The 21,238-nt window shown below is 40.8% G+C and overlaps 2 protein-coding genes across 4 annotated transcripts in view; one reads left to right on the top strand and one right to left on the bottom strand.

The window, feature by feature from the left end:
- Positions 1 to 7,752, top strand: part of TBC1D9 (TBC1 domain family member 9) — a 46,091-nt gene extending 38,339 nt beyond the window's left edge. For both annotated transcript variants that reach the window (XM_074541867.1, XM_014270701.3), the window contains exons 17-21: positions 133 to 198; positions 1,446 to 1,532; positions 2,415 to 2,489; positions 2,629 to 2,729; positions 3,670 to 7,752. In XM_074541867.1, the coding sequence (XP_074397968.1) occupies positions 133 to 198; positions 1,446 to 1,532; positions 2,415 to 2,489; positions 2,629 to 2,729; positions 3,670 to 4,389 (1,049 nt within the window). In that variant the 3' untranslated portion in view covers positions 4,390 to 7,752. The remainder of the gene's footprint in view (positions 1 to 132; positions 199 to 1,445; positions 1,533 to 2,414; positions 2,490 to 2,628; positions 2,730 to 3,669) is intronic.
- On the bottom strand, positions 4,778 to 17,371 carry ELMOD2 (ELMO domain containing 2). 2 transcript variants are annotated; one of them, XM_074541868.1, is made up of 8 exons: positions 17,066 to 17,371; positions 15,710 to 15,738; positions 15,015 to 15,109; positions 14,077 to 14,206; positions 13,146 to 13,279; positions 12,503 to 12,571; positions 11,323 to 11,456; positions 4,778 to 10,963 (listed from the first exon to the last, which is right to left on the bottom strand). In XM_074541868.1, the coding sequence occupies exons 1-8, from the start codon at positions 17,208 to 17,210 to the stop codon at positions 10,806 to 10,808; spliced, it is 894 nt and encodes a 297-aa protein (XP_074397969.1). In that variant the 5' UTR covers positions 17,211 to 17,371; the 3' UTR covers positions 4,778 to 10,805. The 2 variants fall into 2 exon arrangements, with proteins under 2 accessions (XP_074397969.1, XP_074397970.1); XM_074541869.1 differs by lacking the exon at positions 17,066 to 17,371 and adding an exon at positions 16,837 to 17,009.
- Between the last annotated feature and the right edge of the window lie 3,867 nt (positions 17,372 to 21,238).

Below are 21,238 nucleotides of genomic sequence, written 5' to 3' on the forward strand. Positions count from 1 at the left end.
CCTTATGATCTTGAGCTTTAAAGGGATACAGTACCTCCCAGCAGAGTGAATGTTGCAGCTGTTATTGTGGCAATAACAAATCAAATGGCACAGAATGCTGACTAGTAATGTACTGCATGTAATGTTGTGTAGGTGCAGCATGCCATGGAGACCTGACAGAGAAGCTGAAGCTACTGTATAAAATGCATGTTTTGCCTGGTAAGTAAATGATGTTAAAATAGCTCTTGTTTTGCTGAGAACAGGAATTTGGAGCAGAGTTGTTTATGACTGGCTTTCCCAATTAAAAATTAATTTGTGGGAATTACTGTATCTGTTTATGCAGCAGTAAAATAAGGAAGCTTCTACTCTAACCAGACAGATTTGGAAAGTCTGAAAGCCCCCTCACGGCACTGAATTGTTCCCTGCACAAACATATAAATGTCTCTTGCCTGTTAAGCTGGGGTTGGTGATATTCTCCAGGCATAAGTCCAGTGTTCTTCAGCATATGTTACCACAATGCACTCCATTTAAGCGTTGGAAAATTAAGCTAGTTTGAAATGTTCCTGCATGTCCTGGCTCCTCATTTCTGTCCCCAGGCTTTCTTCTTGATTTCCCCTTTGGGCTGGCACAAGTGTTGGCAGGGAGAAGCTCCAGATGGTTTCACAGATGTGTTTTCCAGGGAGCTGTACAAAGCTGGGCTCAGCTAAGTGGGAGAGGCAGTTCAGGGTGGAGAGGGGATGAAAACACCTCAGAGCAGTTCTGAAAATTCTCTGCTGGAGCTGTGTCCTCTCTGGCTTGTCACCCACATGCCATAAAGAATCCACTGCTGTCCTTACTGAACATTGCTGCTGCTTGGGTAGTTTAGTTCTTGTGCACATCTACATGCTGTGGTAAACATATCTAAAAACTTTAGAGGACATTCCCCTTTGTCTACTTTGAACATGGCTGATTGCTCCCAGCTGGTTTTGCTTGGAGGTAGGCCTGAGTGATTCAGTAATTTAAATGGGAAAAAATACTTTCAAATACTTCAAATACTTTCTAAAAATACTTTAAAAAGACATTGAACTATTACCAAAAATATCTGGTTTTAAGAATGCAGTTTCTCATATCTGGGGACTGGCAAGCTCATTCCAAATGATGAGAGGTTGTTTCAAGGTAGGAAAGAGGGCAAACCCTGCTTAGGACACACTGAGCTGTACAGAAGAAAGTAATGGAAGTTGGCATGGGAGGATGGGTAAGCCAGCCTCTAGAAGCAAACAGCTCCTTGTGATACAGTATTGGATGTTGGGAAGGAGCCAATTGAGGTCCAGTTGTTCATCTCCTGTGAGTTAAAAAGAGATGATTCCTAGCACATCGCACCCTTGTACTTCTAGAAATCTACATTCTAAATGTATTAATGGAAATATCTTTCAGTTTTTAATTAAAGGGTGAAAATTTTAATGAAAGAATCTTACTGTGTTGCTTAGATCCATCCCCTGAGCAAGAAGAGCCAGACTCTGCTTTTGAAGCTACTCAGTACTTTTTTGAGGACATCACACCAGACTGTACACATGGTAGGCATCTTCTGTCTTGGGCATGGGAAGATGAGGTGATGCATTTCACTCAACATATCTTTTTAGAGAGCTACTTTTTAATTGGATTAAACTTTGTTAGCAAAGTATTCCCTGTAAAAAGTATTATTATGTATATGTGTTGATATCTTGAGAGGTGCAGGCATGTGTACACTCAGAGTCCCCCTGAATTGTGCATTGCAGAAGTACTTGTAGAATAACTCCATGTGTTGTAATAGAAGTAATTTTGTGAAGAACAAGAATAAATAGATTGGCTTTCAAGATGTATTTGGATCAGAACTTAAAACATTCTAAAACACCGAGAGCAAAAGATACATCAAAATGTAGTTCAGCAGTTCGAAATCTCATGTGCCCTTACGAGAGCCAGGGCCTCATCACTTCTGCTTTATTGACTTTCTCTTTCTTGTTATACTTGATGTGGAGTTTCTTTTTGATTCAAGAAAAATATAACCCATCCTTCAGGTTATAAGTGGGAGGAAAGTTGTTTGAAAATACAGGTAAGAGTATAATAGTCTGGAATTGGCAATTTCAGCTCCTGAGAGGCAAGAGGGTGCACTAGTACAATCACCAAACATGTATCATGCTAGGAGGTGTGTTGTGTTAGCATGGGTTAATCATTGTACTATGTGGACAAAACCTAAGGTTGTCCCAGCCTAAGTAGTGACAGTATGAATTAAATGGAATTTATGGGCAGGTTTAAGGGTAAACAAAGCCAGAATTTATACCTGCAATTTTTCTCTGCTTTTTTTGCAGCGTTCGTAAATATTTGTAAACATTTTGTTATTTTGCACTGTGCATGTGAAAACAATGTCTGTATCTAAACCCACACTGATCTCTCTCTCCCCCTGCCCCTCCACGTCCTAGTTGTTGGCCTAGACAGCAGGAGCAAACATGGAGTAGATGATGGGTTTGTTACAGTGAGTCTGAAAACAGACAAAGGTATGCTTGGTGTCTCCTTGTGAGTTACATCTTTCATTTCATGTAAAGATGCTCCTTTTGAAAACGGGGAATAAAGGGAATAATTTGAGGTTTCTTCATGGACTTTTTCCTCCCTCTCTGGGTAATTTGTTGGCAATAGGCAAGAAGAGCTCACAAGAGAATCGAAATTACCTGAGAATGTGGAGCCAAGAGAATAAATCCAAAGCAAAAAACACAAAGGACTTACCCAAGCTAAATCAGGTACTTCTGCTGCCACTTTTCATTAAATTTAAACTTTCTTCACATATCTATAAATATTCAATGTATTAACACTGAACAGAGGTTTTAGTTTGAGCAGATACTTTTTTACCAGAGTAGCAGTCAGCTGATTGCAGAAGTTTATTGTTTACAAAATAGTTTTAACTGGCATTCAGCTCCCAAAACATGCCAAAAATGAGATACACACATGTAGGAAAGGTAAAACATATTATTTTGATCTTTAGACAAAGGATGTGATGCGGAATATCACCAGCCAGCTCTTCATGTCTAATAAGCATAACCTGAAAGTAGTATTTTGTGTTTTGTAGTTTGTACTGCTAGTCTCAATCCCCTCAGATCCACAGCTGCTGGGGAGGAGGAGGAGACCCATTGGGATAGCTCTTTCCTCCAGAGAATGTAGGGAAGGTTTATTTCCTGTAGAACAGTGATTCTTACTTAAGGTAGCCCTGAGCAAATCTTCCCATCTCATTTATCAGTTTTGAATTTCAAATACTTGTATCCACCTAAGTTACTCCTGTCAGCTAAGTGCTGCAGGACTTGATTGTTCATTACTTCTCATCAGTTTTAGCAAACCCTTAGTTATACTTAGCATCGTTCCTACAAGAGAATCCACCAAAATCAATGCAAAGTGTCTCACTGCTCACCCTCTGTTGCCCTCCTGTGGCTGCAGAGAAGTGTATTTGAGGTATGTTGGACAAAACATCCAGTCATTTATTCTAAATACCGTTTAGAGATGCTACATATGTGACTGCCCAGCCATAGAGTATGCTTCCTAGACTGCACCTGCATTATTTCAAATTTCACTTTAGTCACGTAAACCCTTGTGTCCTGCCTCAATCCCAGTGTTTTAAAACTGGTTTGGGAGATGTCAGTGTGATTTTTTCCTGCTCGTGTTAATGTTCCCTCCCCCTGTGGTGTTTAGGGGCAGTTCATTGAGCTGTGCAAGACGATGTACAACATGTTCAGTGAGGACCCCAACGAGCAGGACCTGTACCACGCCACGGCTGCCGTGACCAGCCTGCTGCTGGAGATCGGGGAGGTGGGGAAGCTCTTCAGCACGCAGCCCCCCGGCGACACGGACAGCAGCAGCTGCAGCAAGGCTGCGCAGGGCGAGCTGTTCCCCAGGAAGGAGCAGCAGCAGTTCCCCCTGGAGCAGCACAAGGCGTTCCGTGGCGGCCTCATGGCCGGCGAAGAGGAGGCGGCCGGCACCGACGGTGCCCTGGGCATGCACATGGAGGACATCAAGCTGGAGGACGCCTCTCCCAGGGACAACGGGGCCTGCTCCTCCATGCTCATCTCCGACGACGACACCAAGGACGACAGCTCCATGTCCTCGTACTCGGTGCTGAGCGCGGGCTCGCACGACGAGGACAAGCTGCACTGTGAGGACATCGGCGAGGACACGGTGCTGGTGCGCAGCGGGCGCGGCCCGGCCCTGCGCCGCAGCACCAGCCTCGACAGGGACTGGGCCATCACCTTCGAGCAGTTCCTGGCCTCCCTGCTCACCGAGCCCGCCCTCGTCAGGTACTTCGACAAGCCCGTGTCCATGATGGCCAGGATCACCAACGCCAAAAACATCCGGATGAGGGGCAAGCCAATCACCTCAGCCAGCGACTACGAGATCTCTACTATGTCGGGATAAAAGGCAGCCGGGTTTTTTATTTCAGTTTTCTTTTTATTCTCTATTAATTAGTACCTGGCAGAGGCCCTGGTATTTTAGTTGTTTTCACTAATGTGAAAATGTTGGGGTGCAAACATAACTATCTTCAAGTATAATCACTCTTTCTGTGGGAAATGTTACACATGCAGATTTTATTCAAAATACAGAAAAGATATGCTTGTCAGTGAAGTGTGTGTATTATTAATATTGCTGTCCGTGTATAATGGTAAAGATTAGTTCTTAATTTCTAAATGTAAACTTAATGCCAATATTTATGAGCGTTTTTAAAATAGGCATATATAGAGATCTGATGCTTGGGGAAAAACAAACAACAAAATGGGAAGAACCTAAAATTTAAAGGGACACTGTCAACCTGAAAAGGACCTCAGGTGAAAATAAGTTCCAGGCAACATTCTTGAATCATAATTTTATTTAGTTTTTTTTTTTTTTTTTCCAAAGAGGAATGCTTTGGTTTTACTTTTCTGAATCTATGAAAGACCACTTCAGTGACACCTGCCTGGCTCCTAACTTCCTGTGCCTGAGACTGGTATGCTCAAGTGAAAGTGAGAAGTCCATCCCAACCTAATGGGTTCCCCAAATCAGGCAAGTGTGGATCAGTGTGATGGTTTCTGCCCATTTGCCTTTGCCAGCTGGGGCCACCAAAGGAAGATCTCCAGCATGACCCTGCCCAGAGCTGTATTCCCAACCAGTGGACTTGGAAGCTTTGCTGGTGTTCTCCAAAGACACTGTATGCAGGTCCCAGAACAGATTGGGAGAGTCTCTTTTCAAAATTTGAAGTCTGTTTTTAAAAGCTTAGGGGAAAAAAAGTATATATGTATCTGCTTCTAAGGCTGGATCTACAGCACATATAGCTTAGTTCTTAAAACTAACCTTTACCACCAACCTATCATATTCTTGTTAGATTAAAAAAATAAAAGCCTGTATTGCATAAGTCTTTATTTACTACAGTGTAAAGCAGCAGTAATGAAATCTGCAAGATAATGTAACTGAATGTTTAAATCTTACTGAGAACACTGTCACTTTATATGAAATGAATAGTATCCTGTATTGACTTACTGAATAATGTGTTGAAATGAAAACTGGAGCACCTGCACTTTGAATCCTTGCTTTTTTATACAGGTATTTGGGATTTTTTTTTAGATTTTGTTAGCTGTTTTTTAATTCATATTTGTTTGTTTCAGGATCATGCCTACATGCCTAATCTTTATTTGCTGTTTTGAGAATATTTTCTGCAGAATACTGTTGATTTTTATACTCCTGTATAATACTGCATCCACGTACCTTGCAGATTTTTTTAGCACAAGCTATGTTTAATTCTTTTGTTTTAAAAGAATGCTTTTAAACTGTCAGATTAAGTGGTTTTTAACCACAAATAGGTAATGTGAACAAATAAAGTACACTCTGCACAGATTTGATTTTTAACTATTAAAGTCATGCTAGAAGGAAAATGAGGTGGTTGTGCTTTATTACACAGACAAATGTTAGTATGTCTCCTGGTAATGGTATGAAAAAACACTGTATGCTGTGGCTGTGGATGGGTTTACAGATGTATCAAATAATGATATTAATCTGAAGCCATGATCACCATTTTGAATGCTACTGCTTTGTTTTAATTTAAGAAGCCAAAGTGGGGGCTTTATTACAATGTCTGGCAGCTGAATAAGCTGCCATGGAAGCCTTCAGCACTAAGAAGGCTTCCATGCATCTTTAAGTGGACCACTGACCTTTTTAAGTTCTCCAAAACATTTTTCTTTTAAGAGCTAGTCAGCTTTGTTCCCACCCCACCCACAGCAGGGGATGCAGGGCTTGACAAGAATTATTTTGCTCTTGGGGCTCCTGTCACAAGAAGAGGCAGCCACGAGTGGATCTCTGGTCAATTACAAGGTAACTTTTTTTTGTTTTGCTCCAGTGCACTTCCTTACCTTTCTGATCACATCAGCAAAGCTCCCAGGTGTGAGCCCGCTCGTCCTCAAGGATGGCATTGCTATAGGCTGGTGAGCTGATCTTTCCCAGTCTGGTTTGGATGAGGCTGCCCCCCTGATCAGGACACCTGGAAGTTGCCTGTTTGGTGACAAGATCTGCTGTGCCTGCTCTTTAGTAGCAGTGTGGGAGCTGCTGAACAGAAAGCTACACAGGAATTCATGTGACCAGCATACAATGGTGTGAAACTTTGGGGAAAATGTTAGTATTTTTAAAGGCCTACTGTATGTACTGTATTCATGCCAGAAGATATGGAGTGAAAAAAACCAACAAACCAGCAATACTTGAGGGTTTCTATCTCCAGAGTTGTTCTCCAGCTTTTAAATTTTGTTCCTCCTGAGCAAAAATGCTCAGATTTTGAGTTGCCTCTGAGAGTTAACTTCCAGGTCCTTCAAATAAAGTCATTGTTGTGGGGTTTTGGGGGGGTTGGGTTTGGTAGGGGCTTTTTTTGTGCTGTGGATTTGTTTTAAATTAATTTTTTTTTAAGCTTGAGACAGAGCTTCTTTTCAAGTGAAGATTTTAAAAGCAACTGAAATGAAGCAGTAATAAACCTGTACCACTTGCAGCAGCGCACAGCAGCCCATCTGGGAAACAGGACTGAGAACCAAGGACCTCTCAGCAAGCTGGGGGCAAGCTAGGAGGATGGGGGGAAGAACAAACTAGGAGAAAGCTTTCACTCATATCCCAGTGCAGGAAACTGAAAACTGTTCCATTTTCTAGCAGGCCAAAGACACGACTGCTGACAATATTTTGGACTAACCCGTTCTTTATTTGCTACCATTGTAAACATCTCTATTACACAGACATCACAGTACACATTATTGCTTTTACATTGTGGTAAACAGGAATTCCTACTGGTATGCAGCTGTCTAAGCACAGTGTCATAAGAAGAAACTGCCCACAAGGTGTCTTGGGCATGTCTGGGTTGTTCCCAATTCCCCAGAGAAAGACAGTATCTAGAATGGCACAGGAAACACCAGTCCAAGGATGGGTCACCATGGTACTACAGCAACACAAACAGCAATGACAGGGAAAGCACAGGCTACATCTTCACCACATCACTAGCAGTATTGTCAAGGGTGCCGATTGCTCAACTCCCACCTAACTAAACACAAACTTTTCCATCATAATTCCTAAAAAAAGGCTAAGTTATTTCTTTTGTGAAATTCTATTTAAACTAGGACAGAAAATCTGGAAAACCAATGGAACTGTGTGTGTGTTTAATTTTTGTTGCATTTTTCAAAGACTGCTTTTTGTTTCGTTAGATGTTGCATTTTTGTTTTGCTTTTCAAAGACTGAAAGTCTGACACTATGTACCTGGGGTGTTTGAATTGGCCCCTTTTGCCCCTTAGGACAAAATGCCCTTTTCTTTACAAGGCTGTATCAGCTGACTGAGGCACAGCCAGTTTGAAAGGATTGTTCCTTTCTTCCTATGTAACACTGTCTTCACATGGCTTTCCAATCAAGTTCTTACCTCTGAAACAACATGTTTACTTAGTGAAAGACTAGACTTTACATTTGTTTGTAGTAAACTCCTGCTTATCTCCAGATAAATTTGTTCATAGAGTGGCACCGTGTTTCAAGCACATACTGAACAACAAAAGTGAAGGTAGTTTGTTAAACATTTGCTACAGGAACAACAACAAATTCAGAAAACCACCCTTTCTCCAGTTTTAATTTTTTTTTACTACTATTGCATAAAAGCTTTCACATAGTGAATGTTTTAAAGAGGCAGCAAGTTAGAAAACTAACAGCACTTGCAAGTTCTAAGATAATCTGTGTTTAAAACATGATGGTTAATAATACTGAGTTTTTATGACTCTTAGAATAACCTGTGAGCAACAAATTCTGATGTTCAAGAATGTATCAACTTGCAGAAAAGTGGCCTACCTCCATTTCCAGTCTTCCATAACCTTAGGATTGTCACGTTACAACAGAGTTAGCAAAAACAGCACTGACTAGTAAAGCCTTGTCCTTGCCTTCTCTAAACACAATTTTACCTATTTCAGTACATTTTCTAGCTACCACCATAACACAGCTAACCTACCAGGGGTGCACACAGGGACAGCCAGGATTAGTCTACACACAGTGAGTGACTCCTAGAAGAGGATTACTGGGCTAGCTGACCATACAAATCCACATGCAAATCCTAACTGGCTCCTGGGAAGGTGCACTGCAGCCTAAGATCAACATTCACCTTAATTACTACATGCAAACTAATGCATTCCCTCTTGTCTCACTCACCTGCTGATGGCTGGCTTTACTGCCACAGTTTGCTTCCCAGACCACCCACTGATTTAGGAAGAAAAAAAAACTAGCAAAGATGCATGTCATTAAAAGCTCAAACTACATTTAACACTAAAGCATCTCAGGTGTGTGGTAGGAACCCTGAGACTCTATGGTTGGGCTTTAGATGCCTCAGCAATAATTAAATGTCAGTCTCCTGGTGAACAAGGAGCCCAGTGGAAGTTTCAGTGCTGGAAATGAATTTTGCAACTGTAGGGAAAAACAGAAAAAAAGCTGGCAGACATAGCTCAGGGGAGCCTTTAGAGATGGCTCAAACGATTCTGGAACTAGCTGGCAGGCAGAAGATGAACACAAATGGCATCTCCATTGCTGCTGCTGCCAAGCATAATGGGGCTCACGTCTGGAATTCAAAGTCAGTCGTGTTTTGCTTGCAAAGGAGAGCTACAAGCCATAGAGAAAGTTACTAATGCAGACAAACTCAACAGAAGATGAGGCTAGAAAGGAACCACTTGGGCCATTTTCCACTTCCTTCCTTGGGTTTTTGGCACATACAAGGTCTGCAAAGCTCAGAGAAACAGAGCAGCAGGGCCCTCAAAGGAGGCTGCTCAGGGCTGTGTCCAGGTGGCCTTTGATGCTCTCCAATGCAGTATTACACATATTACATTTCATACTTATGGAGTGTAATAACACTCATTACAAACAGGGGGTTGTCTTTTGTTTTTTTTCCCCTCATCATGCTTCCATTCATTGTGTTCAATGTTTATATTCATCAGGAATCTCTTCTGGAGTAGCCATTGACTAGAAATGAACTAGTTTACCTGAGATGATTGAAAAAATACATGAAAGCTTGTATAACATGCAAATTTTGTGCCACTGTGAACCATTCAGGTATAAGGTGAAAAAACCTTTCTCAAATTACTCAAGTTTCTAAGGCTGTGATCTAGTTAGAAGACTCAAAATAAAAAGCTGATTGAAAACAGCAGAAGGCACTTATTTAATAGAAGGTCTTAGAAAACAAAGTGATGGTCATACCAAATCCATTTAAAGTTGCTCTGAGCAATAATTAGTCACAATACAGACATGAAGTTCTATCTATTAGATTGTCTGAGGAGGGCAACACTAAGGAACACATCAAAGTTGCATCCCTTCCATGGAAAATACATCTTTTTTAGACTTGTACTCAGATGTGAATTTATTTTTACAAAATAAGGATTGCAGCTGCAATAAAGGGTTTTTTAAAATTTATAAAAGGGCTAAAGTAAATCTGTTGTATCTCCCACTAAGAATACCCCCTTAGCTGCTAAAAGAAAGGGCTGACAATCTTTCTCATCATTTGAAGTCAGATTAGAAAGAATCAAAAGTTTTTACAATAGGAATACTTCTAGAAGAGTAGCTTTAGCCTGAGGATCTTATCCTCATGCTGATGACATGTGGTTCTTTTTGTTTGTTTGCAAACTAAACTTCTTTCAAGCATAGGAATTGGCTGGTACAAATCCATAGATAAATTTCCTTTTCCAGAAGTAATTTCTAGTAAGTACAATATGCTGACGGATGAAGCCTCTTTTCCAAAATTATAAACAAATAACACATCTCCTTTGAGATACAAAGAAATTTAACATTGTTGAGTGAATGATCGATGACATATAAAGGAACAAGAACACAAAGAATCTAAAACCACAATAATTTCAACTAAACCCGAACCTCAACCATTACATTACAAGGTTGGAATTTAAATTTGAAAAGCACAACTTAAACTGTCTTTTAAAAGACCATTAACAGTCAAACCCATTCATAGAAAATATGATGCAGCACAAATACCTGCTTCACATTTCTGCACCAAGAAGTATCAAAGAAAATGTACAAGTAAGCAATCCAGAGGTTCTTGAGATTTGTGGGTTGTTTTTGTGTTGGTTTGTTGGCTGGGTTTTGTTTCCTTTTCAGAAAGCTGCCCTTTGGAGAATAGCATAAAAATACCTGTAAACAGAGGTTGATTGTCCAAGCTTCCCTAACTGAATTTTGCTAATTTTCTTTTTTTTTTAATGTAAAAAAAAAAAGTTCTGTTGTTAGACAGTTTTTGGTGAAACACACAAACTTTCCATCTGAATGCATCACTCAATTTTTAATACAGAACCTCACGTACTGCAGAGGAATTAAGGTTTCTTTGTATCTTGTAAGGTCAGTACCACACTGTAATCCAGTAGAAGTCCCTTAATTTTTTCATGGAATTTCTCTCTGTACTGGTTGAAGTGCATAATGCTTTCTGGTTCCTCTTCAAACCAGAACTTGTCAAACTCATAAACTAGATAACCTGTGAAGAAAATAAAATACAGCCAGTCCTAGAGTGCTCCTTTAGACTCTCTTCAACCCCTTAAAACAAGGACTGTCCCATCCTGATCTACAGCAAGCCTTTGGATGCTTTAATAATAAATACAAAATAAATCTGCAAACACTGAGTTTGCAGACTGGAATATCTAAAATACAGAAAGCCACAGAAATTATCCTTAAATGTACATTTCTGCAGCACAGTGTTTAGGCAACAGGTGCATTTCCAATACAGGAGACAAGCAGCTTGCTCTGGCTAATGGAAAAGAGTAGAAATGCACTCCAAGGAGCCCAAACTCCGTGTTGTGGCCACCCCTGAGTACGAGAGCAGCTGGGGGTACTCACAGTAGAACTGATGGAAGTGCTCCATCTGTGGCAGCCCAGAGACCATGTTGTAGAGATGGCCCTTCAAAGCACCATTCTTGAGCAAGCTGTATGCCATCTCTGTCAGATTGATCCCAACTATGGCATAGGAGTACCTGCAACACAAACCATGGTGTGCATATGGACTGGGAGACTCAAAGGCTCCCTGGCACACTCTGCTCTAGGATAGCTCTGACAGTCCACAATTGTCCTGTGATACTTGTAAAAGTTACTGTGAGATTGAGATGGCAAAGCTCATCAGCTGACTTCAACTTAATCATTTGAAATCCTTAGATCTGCTGGAATATTGAAAATTGGATGTGAAAAACATTACTGCAGTGTAAATGGAATGCCTACTTCAACCTGCTGCTCAAGCTGAACGAATCTGGTTTTCTATAGCATGGTATAAAAAGTATTATAATAGAAATTCTTAAACAACAAGTGTCTGTAGAGGAAAAAAAAGTAAAAATCAATTAATTTCTACCAATTATGTAATTGAGCAAAAAGTCTCACATAACCTGTTGATGACAGAGTTGCACAGGGTAATGTTATTTACAATCAAAGTCACGAAGGGCTCCTGTTTTTTGGTAGTTCATCAAGTTAACAACGAGCTAGATCAGATTATTTTATCTGACTGGTTTGAGAGCATATTTCTCTGTAAAAACAGCTAAATGCCTAAATATGCAAAGTTTTTGAAAACAAATTTAAACAAACACACCACCTGTTTGTAAATACTTATTACACAGCAGAAGCCTAGAGGGAGAAAAAGACCTTAAGAGGTAATCTAAACTATCCCAACACAGGATCAGTAAGAAGGTGAAAAACAAGTATGAATTTCTAAATCTAATCTAAGTCTACTATAAATAAAACCAACCACAACGTTAAAGGCATTTACTATGTTAAATAAAGATGATATTTTGCAACATTTTTGCCCCAGCAAATCTATTCTGGGAAAAAAAAAAAAAAAAAGCTGCACTTAGTTCCCAGCTAGAAATTGCTTTCTGTGTTTGGTTTCTCACATTTTTCTATTTTGACCCTTTTTTCATTCTTTAATGGAAAAAGTCCACATGTATTTTCCTCTTTACCTTCTGGACACAAGTTTAAGAGTATTCACTTAAGTTCTGACATAGAAGCAGCCAGAAAAAACTCTGGAGTGACTTACCCCAGTTTTGGGTGATTGGAGCGAGAAAGGATCTGACGAGCTTCACTGGTGTAATGCTTGCTAAAATACCTGCCGGTGTAAAATAGTATTTTAGATTCCTTGGGAAAAAATACTGAGTTCACATCAACATTAAAATCTGTACCTTTAAACTGAAGGCAAAAATTAGCTTTTAACTGGAAAATGGCGCAAAATAAAAACCATGGAAAAGGCAGCAAAATAAACTATATTCAGCGTGAGCTAATACTGTAAAAAAAATAAAAATCATTGTGATCCGAACATCAAATATGAAGTTCAACCTAGTCCAAAAAGTTAGCTTAGCAAAGATATGTAAACTTGCCTATTTTCCATTACAGTAGGAATTTTTACATTCAGGAATTTTTAAAGCTTTTGACAAGTTAGGTACAACCTACTGACTCTATCATAAGGCAACAACAAAATAAGGTTGGGCAAGTTTCTGTCCCTTCCCTCACTTCTTGTCCTTACCCAAGCACATCACATGTTTACAATGTGCAGCCACCAGAAATGTAGAACACAGTATTTTTATTTGCTTCTACTCAGTTACTATTAGAAACAGCATTAACGAGAGAAAAGACAGACACTGCAAATCAGTTACAGAAAGCATGAAATCCCTCTTTTCACTTACACCAGGTTCACCAGGCCCAGCAGCCCCATCCCTCTGAAGTCAGTTTTAGGATCGTCGCCCTGGAAGCCGATGTCACACCACTGTTTGCTGATTCTGGCCTTCAGGTTCTCGTGAGGCATCAGCAAATTCCAGAGCTGCACAAACAGACTGCCATGTTATGTTATATATCAAGTATCCCAGGCCACAGCAATTCAGAACATTGCTGCTGCCACTGGAAACCATTCACCAGGTTGGAACAGGGCACAATCTGCATGCTGCTTTTCTCTGTGAGTGCCAGCCTGGGCTCTGCTACAATGGCTCACTCCAGCAGTTATGGAAGTTATTATATTGAACACCAAGTGTGCTATTTGCCCTTCACAGACAAAGGTGCTGCAGGAATACCGAAGAAACAAAGACTTGTTTCGCTACAGAAATTAATTTGTGCATCATTTTGTAATAGACAGCCATAAACTGAAATATAAATTCTCAGTGAATACTCATTTAACATGTCGCTGCTGGGCTTCCATAGCAAGCTGAGATAATGATGAAGTTTTATCTTCCAGCACCAAACCATCTTCCTTGATACTGACTGGGATGCAGTAGTAAGAAAAAATTTGTGTCTTTTTTATTTAGTAATTAGTGGTTTACAAAGTTAGACGTGTGCATAAGGTTATAAATCTTTTGCATCACCAACTAATTTTTCGACATATATATTGTTATGTCTGATTTCACACAAAATAACTCCACTGCAGGTAACTCCAGCTTTTTTCTTTGAGGTTATATTTTATGTGTCATTTCTGCAGTTTGCAGTTCTGCTTTGCAGTTTGTAAACAGAAAAGAGCTTTAAATAGGCCAGCTGGTAAGAATGCTACCAATAAGTTCTTTCAAGGTGTTGGACTTGGAGGAGGGGGAAACCAAACAAACAGCACATGTATTTTAAAAATTATTTCACCTCAATCAACTGTTCCTCGTGTTCTTCATTTTCTGAATCATATGGGACCTTCCTCAGGTTCTCCACATCCAAATACAATTTTTTATAACCTGATATCTGTAGCAAGGATATATGCAAATTTGTCTTAAACCTGAAATAATGACAAAACACCATAGAGAAGATTTAAGTAGGCTACTCAGCCATGAATTCTAGCTTGAATTACAAAATAAGACCTTTCTTATGTAAACACCAGAATTAGGAAGTGCTTTATGTGTACCTTTATGAACTACAGCTGGTTAAGTACACTTACATACTTTAAACATCTCTAGCTGATTCCAGGGCTGCAGTCAGACACCATTGCCTTCAATTATGGGGAAGAAAAAGAGAGAAAAAAACACCAAAAACCAAAAACAAACAAAGCCCCAAAAAAGCACACAAAAAAAACCCCAAAAAAACCCCAAAAAACAAACAACAAAAAAAAACCTGCTAAAATCTGTCATGGCACAAAACTCCATATATCATCCTGACCAGTGTACCTTCACGCACCCCCAAACTTTTCCTAAGTCTTACATGCAAAAAAATGAAAAAAAAAAGAATAAATTTGGATTATTCCCTGTCACTCACTAATTACTTATGCAGATGAATGCAAACAGTAATCAGGCATCAGTATATTCTCTCAAATATATCTAAGGAATTATAGTTCTTGTAATCAACTTATGCAACGATCATACAAGTCAGAATTATGGAGTATCAGAAGGGACTTGCAAACAGACACACAGTAATGCCAAATCCACGTGAATTAAACTTTGCAGTTCATTTTCTAGAACTGATGAGAACATAACCACATTCATTTTCAGATTTCATTCTGAATACCTGCGTTGAATATAAACATTGCATCAGGTTAAGCAGCTGGAAGAACATGGAAACAAGTGAGAACAGAGAAAGGTCTCCAAACACACCTTGTGTCCTTCTGTCCAATCTTCTTTGCTTTCATGACATCTCTGACACACTTCTCCACTTCAGCTTCCTCAACGTGTACAGCATTTCTCAAAACCTAGGTGGTTAACACAGTAAAGAGTTCATGAGCAATGAAAACATTGTCTACTTTATTATTATTGCTCAGCTTCTCTCTGTCTGATGTGTGTATTATTTGCTATCAGAGGAAAAGGGTCAGTTTAAGGCAATTGCTTACAATGCGCTGGCTCAAACTGCATGTAAAACATCTGCAATAATTACATGAGAGTGTGATTTGTGCTTTGTCAGGCTGTAAACAGCAATGTTTACATAGGAGTTGCATAAAGAATAAATACAAAGCTGGAGAGTTGCTTGCTGTAGGTTCTTGTTTGCTTTCAGCTGCTGACTTATATTCTTTCTACTCCAACTGAAACAAGTGCAGCCAAGAAAATGTTTCAGAATTAGAAGACAGGTAGCTAACAAAGCTGAGATTTCACTCAAAAAAATGTTTGAAGGGCCATGGGATTATTTTTGAGAAACCTTAAATAAACTCAGCACACAGAACACAAAATTTCAAGTTCTCTCTGTTCTTTACTTGTCTCCAGTTTGCCCCTCTCAGAAAGTGGATGCATGTGTTATTTTCCTGGGATCTGTCTCTGAAAAAAAGTTTTATTACACTTTCATCTCTGCTATCTCTTACCTTATTTTTTGATGATTCCAGTGAATGTTCTGCAATATGGAAAAAAGTAGATTTCACTGTTAAATTGAACTGTTTTAAATAATTATCAATAAGTGTTCTTGCAGTATATAACCATTATAAAATTCTGCATCCCTTTTATACATGTAATAAAAAAGTAATCAACCTTAAAATGAACCGTTTATCAGGTAACAGAATGTCTTAATTTACACAGATCTTTTTTTATAACTCTTCAGTACAACGCTGAAAGTATATCTGGATTTTTTAAAGCATCAATTACATGTACAAAACAAAGACAAATTAGAAAAGGTGTCAGGAAAGAAATATGTCAATTGATATCTTCCTGTTTCGTGTTTATTAATGAAGAGTAAGGAAGCACGGTCATTTCTGCAATTTATTGTAAAACCACAAAAATGTTCAGCAGTTTCTTGAATTGCTATTTTGATCAAAATTCTGCGTCAAGCAGAATTTTAAGTTAAATCACTCTTCCTCACCCCAAAAAAATGCATTTATGGATATATAATAAAATATAAAAAAATAAAATGTCAATTTTTTTAGTAAAGTAAAGTAAAAACATATACACAAAGTGACGAGAAGATGCTAGTGAAGTACAATTTCTGATTCACTTTTTGATGACACTGGGATCTCCTTAGCAAGGAGACAAGGAAGCTGGTTCTGGCATTGGTTCAGAATCCTCACGGGCTAGCTGGGATGAAAGGCAGAGTGCCAATACAATTGTGGGGTGCACACCAGGTACCGGTGTGAATTGTGGAAGCTGGTTCTGGCATTCAGAATTCTCACGGGCTAGCTGGGACGAAAGGCAGAGTGCCAATACAATTGTGGGGTGCACACCAGGTACCGGTGTGAATTGTGGAAGCTGGTTCTGGCATTCAGAATTCTCACGGGCTAGCTGGGACGAAAGGCAGAGTGCCAATACAATTGTGGGATGCACACGAGGTGCTGCTGTGAAAGCGGGAGGCTCAGGGGAACCTGATCTATCCCTACACCCCTGGGAAGGAGCCTGGGACAGGAGGGGCTCGATCCCTTCTCCAGGTGAGCAGCTACAGGAGGACAGACACGCCTCAGGTTGTGCCAGGGGAGGTTCAGGTTGGATATGAGGACAGAGCTACCTCCGAAAGGGTTGTCAAGCACCGAACAGGCTGCCCGGGACAGCAGTTCAGTCACCACCATTCTCGGCGAGCTTTAAAGGAGGTGTGCATATGGCACTGGCCGACAGGGTTCGGTGCTGGGTTAGGCAGTGCTGGGTTAATCGATGATGACGGAGGTCATTTCCAGGCTAAACGACGCTGGCACTGCTGCCGCTCCGAGGCGGCCCCGCGGCCCCGGCCCCTCCATTACCTACGCTCAACGTCCTCCGCGCTCCTGGCTCCGCGCCGCCCAGGAGGCGCTGCAGCTCGCACTTGCCCGTCAGCAGCCGCACCAGCCACTTGAGCCAGAAGCGAAAGTAGTGGCTGTACAGGAACCGCCAGACGAGCGCCCACATCTCCGCGGGGCCCAGAGCGGCCCGGTCCGCCCGCGCCCCGCGCTGCCCCCTCGCGGCCGGGCCGCCGCCGCCCCTCAGAGCAGCGCGGGCGGGCAGCGAGCGGGGCCCGGCGCCCCGCGTCTCGCCGGAAGCGGAGCCCGACCTGGAAGTGATCGCTGGCACGGCGGGCGGCGGAAGTGCCGCCTGAGAGGAGGCTTCCCTTGGGAAAAGGCTTCCCTTTCCTCACGGCCCTCACCGGCTCCGGGCGGTGCTGCGCCCTGCCCGCTGCCCGGCGGAAGTGCCGCTTGGAAAGGGGTTCCCTTGAGAAGAGGCTTCCCTTTCCTCACGGCCCTCACCGGCTCCGGGCGGTGCTGCTCGCCGCCCGCCCCCTGCCCCGCTGCCCCTGCTGCCCGCAGAGCCGGCCTGAGCGCCCGGTGCGATAACGAGAGACACTGGAGAAACGCATCGAGTGCCTGTTTCAGAGTTGCACAACCCTGGGCGGTTAATCCGCACACAATCCACACACAGATCAAGCGCTCCAACGATCAGAACTTTTCCTTATTTATACATTTTAGTAAACAAAGGGGTTGCTGTTCGTTGGCTGCAAGTTACACAGTTCTTGTAATACTAATCAGTATTCTGGAGGTTAATGCTCTCTCACCTCTGGCGCTCACTAATCCCGTGCCCGGGGGGTTTGGGGCCGGTGCTCTGTGAGTCGGTCGGGATCTGCCCCTGCCGGAATTCCCAGCGGGAGCCGATTCCAGCACAATTACTGAGTTATCTTCATTGGTCTCTTCCTTACCTTGGCAGTTCTGCCAGGTGTCCTTGTGGCCCCTAAATTCTGCATTTGTGGTGGGCACTGTGGTGTAATGGTGTTCACACGGGCTTTCAGGTGACAGAAGAGACAAGGATCTGACTCCATTATTCAGAAGGCTGATTTATTATTTTATTATATATATTACATTAAAACTACTCGAATAGAAGGAAAAGTTTCATCTCAGAAGGTTAGCTAAGCTAAGAATAGAAAAGAAAGAATGATAACAAAGGCTTGTGTCTCGGCTCTCTGTCCTAGCCAGCTGACTGTGATTGGCCATTAATTACAAACATCCAACATGGGCCAGTCACAGATGCACCTGTTGCATTCCACAGCAGCAGATAACCATTGCTTACATTTTGTTCCTGAGGCCTCTCAGCTTCTCAGGAAGAAAAAATCCTAAGAAAGGATTTTTAATGAAAAGATGTGTGTGGCACTATGGGGCACCCACTTTGTCCACAGTGGTGCATCCTTCTTCCCAAGCTTTGTTAACCTCCCCTGGCTCTGACAACATCAAAGCCTGTCCAGCCCCAAACCTTAACAAGACAATTCCACCAAAAAATAATTTTTGGTAGAACACCTGGACATCACCTAGAGCTTGTTGGGTGCGCTCTCTTTCATGACTTAAATCTCCCCTCTTGCTGGTTAGTCTTGAAAGTAGATAAAGATCAAAACACCAAAGGATATTTTTTCTTAAGAAAATTTTTACATATTCCATATCTTGCAACAGTTGGGCTAGATGATTTCAAGGAGTGTGTTACCATGGACCTTGCCTTGCCTTTGCTGCATGAAGGTTCAGCCTGAGTGCTCCATTTAGTTTCAGTCACTGCTGCCATTGTATTACAGTTTATTGTTTCAGTAAACATGGGTTGAAAACGGAATTGTATGCAAAATTTGGAGTGTTGTAAGGGAGCTGGCAGACGTGCTTGACTGCATTCTGATATATTTTTTGATGTGTGGAAATTGAGCTTACTTTTACACTAAATCAAAAGCCACACAGCAGCATAGGTCTGATGGCCTATGTCCCACAGAGGATTTCAGAGCACAGACCAGCTTGTTTGGCATCCTCTCTCTGGGTACTCACAGGGGTGCAAGGCTTCATGTGGGGAAACCTCTGGTATGTGAACCTCAATTATTTAAACAGAAATTACATTTTGTGTGGAATGTCAAGAATCAAAGTAACTTTTACTATGATTTTTGGAATTTGTTCCACTTTCTGTTGTGATTTACTGTAACAATACATACACACATTACATTATTATTGTTTTATCAGTTGTTTTTGCTTCCAGTCTCCAGGACTGATGTGTAGAATATCTGGTGTTGGCAGTACATTGCACCACACTTCTCTGTGATAGAATTAGGTTTGTTGAGGTAAGCTTGACAGATTTTAAGGTCTTGGTTTAAATTAAGCCCTTCTGAAATGTGAGTTTAAAAGATGCAAGCTTTAGTCTTATTTCATCACTTATTTCTGCTTATATGATGTTTCCTTCAGTTTAAATCTGTATTTTAAAGTAAAATCTGTAACCAATTAATGATTTTAAAATATTATAGCACGCTTTTTTGACTGATTTTTTCCACAGCTTTTTGTAAATTGCAAGACAGCAAGCATGTTTGATTTTGTACAAATGTTAGCACTTGAATCATGCAAGATGTCTCTGTAACATCGTGTGCAGTCAGTTAATAAATTCTATTAAGACAGTCAAAAATACTATGCAGTAACTTAAATCCACCTTCCTCTTGTATTCAGTATTTGCCTTCAAGTTTCACCTTCACAGAGACTTTGGTAGAAGTAAAGATCATAACCTGTTTACTTTTTTAAATCCCATTTCTTGGGTGAGCAGCAGGGCAAATAACCAGCAGCTGGATCTGTCTCTAGTCAGAAAACTCTCCATGGCAGCAGCCATTACCTGTTATTACTGGCAGTTATTCTTTGTTCCTATTCCTTTGCAGATGAAGGACATGGAAAATAATCTCCTGCTTGGCTCAGCCAGAAGCCTGTATAATGTCAAATATTTATTTTAATGTTTCTTTTGTCTACCCTTGCTTACACATGGATGTGTGAAAACAGTATAAAGATGTGGAGCAGTCATCTGAGCAAGAAGAAGCTAAAATGAAATGTGTGTTAGATTTCTGTTAATCTTATCTTCAGCAGCCCTCCTGCTTGACCACATCATTTACATGTTCGTTTTAGCTTTCTTACAGATAGAACACCAACCAATAAAGATATTTAATTCGTTACTGGGGGGGATATTTAATGCTCATTTGTTCTTTTTAGTTCTTAATCTCTATTTTACTGCAAATGTGCCAAAATCTACATTGACCCTCCATCCAAACTTGTGCCCTGAGCTTTTAGTTTATTAAACGGGAGAGGGGAATGGTGATGGGGAGGCAGGAAAGAGGATTGTGTTGTGATTGCATTGCATCCTATTAGCCAATTATAAATGCATATCCAAAGTGTAGCTTCAAGAAGATTTCTCAGTAAAATATTTCAATGGCACAGAAACAGAAGGTAGAGGGAAGTTCACAAGAAATGTGTATACAGGACAGGAATAATGAGGTCTAACTCAAGGCTTCATGGCAATTTATGGAGCCATACTGAGATTTTTAGTTCATGTATGTACTGATGCAGGCTACTAGCAGTCTCTCGCATTTTTAATGAATAATAACATCTATAATTCAAAGTAATTAGTAAACAGAGATATAAACCCATCCATATCACAACTCAAACACAGGAAGGTCATGCTGACCTTGCCAGAGCAGCAATATACAATTTGTGAGGTCCCAAATTTCCAAAACGGACATAGTTCTACTGTTGTTAGTATAAAGAGGGGCATATAAAGGCAGCATTGATATTAGGACTCCAGCACACCTGTGTCTGGACACATCTGTTGTAGAATTTGGCATTGCTCTGCACCACACCATTCATTTTGCACACAAAATCATTTGGGGGTTTGGTACAAAATGAGGTAAATTGTTAAGTAAGCAAATGGAGAAAGGGAAGAAGAGATACTGTATTAATAATACAAGCATATTTTCAGAAAACAAATTGTCTAGATTACTATGTCCTCTGGGTAAATAAGGTAATGAATTATATATGCTAGTAATACATTAAGAAGTAGATAACAGTTTAGCTAGCTAAAAGCTCACTGCTTTTGAGAGCTGCCCAAGCCCAGTCTGATTTCTGAAGCTGTCCTTTGCATGTTTGCAGCACAGAACAGGAAAGCATATTTTCTTT

This window comes from Zonotrichia albicollis, chromosome 5, assembly GCF_047830755.1.
Source record: "Zonotrichia albicollis isolate bZonAlb1 chromosome 5, bZonAlb1.hap1, whole genome shotgun sequence".
NCBI classification, from domain to species: Eukaryota; Metazoa; Chordata; class Aves; order Passeriformes; family Passerellidae; genus Zonotrichia; species Zonotrichia albicollis.

Bases quoted from the DNA above. Each gene is read 5' to 3' on its own strand.
- ELMOD2 (XM_074541868.1), bottom strand. From the start codon at position 17,210: ATGTGGGCGCTCGTCTGGCGGTTCCTGTACAGCCACTACTTTCGCTTC. The intron at 12,572-13,145 runs GTAAGTGAAAAG...TTACACCGGCAG, and splicing joins CTGGGCCTGGTGAACCTGGT to GTATTTTAGCAAGCATTACA. The intron at 10,964-11,322 runs GTGAGTACCCCC...TTTTCTTCACAG, and splicing joins GCACTTCCATCAGTTCTACT to GTTATCTAGTTTATGAGTTT.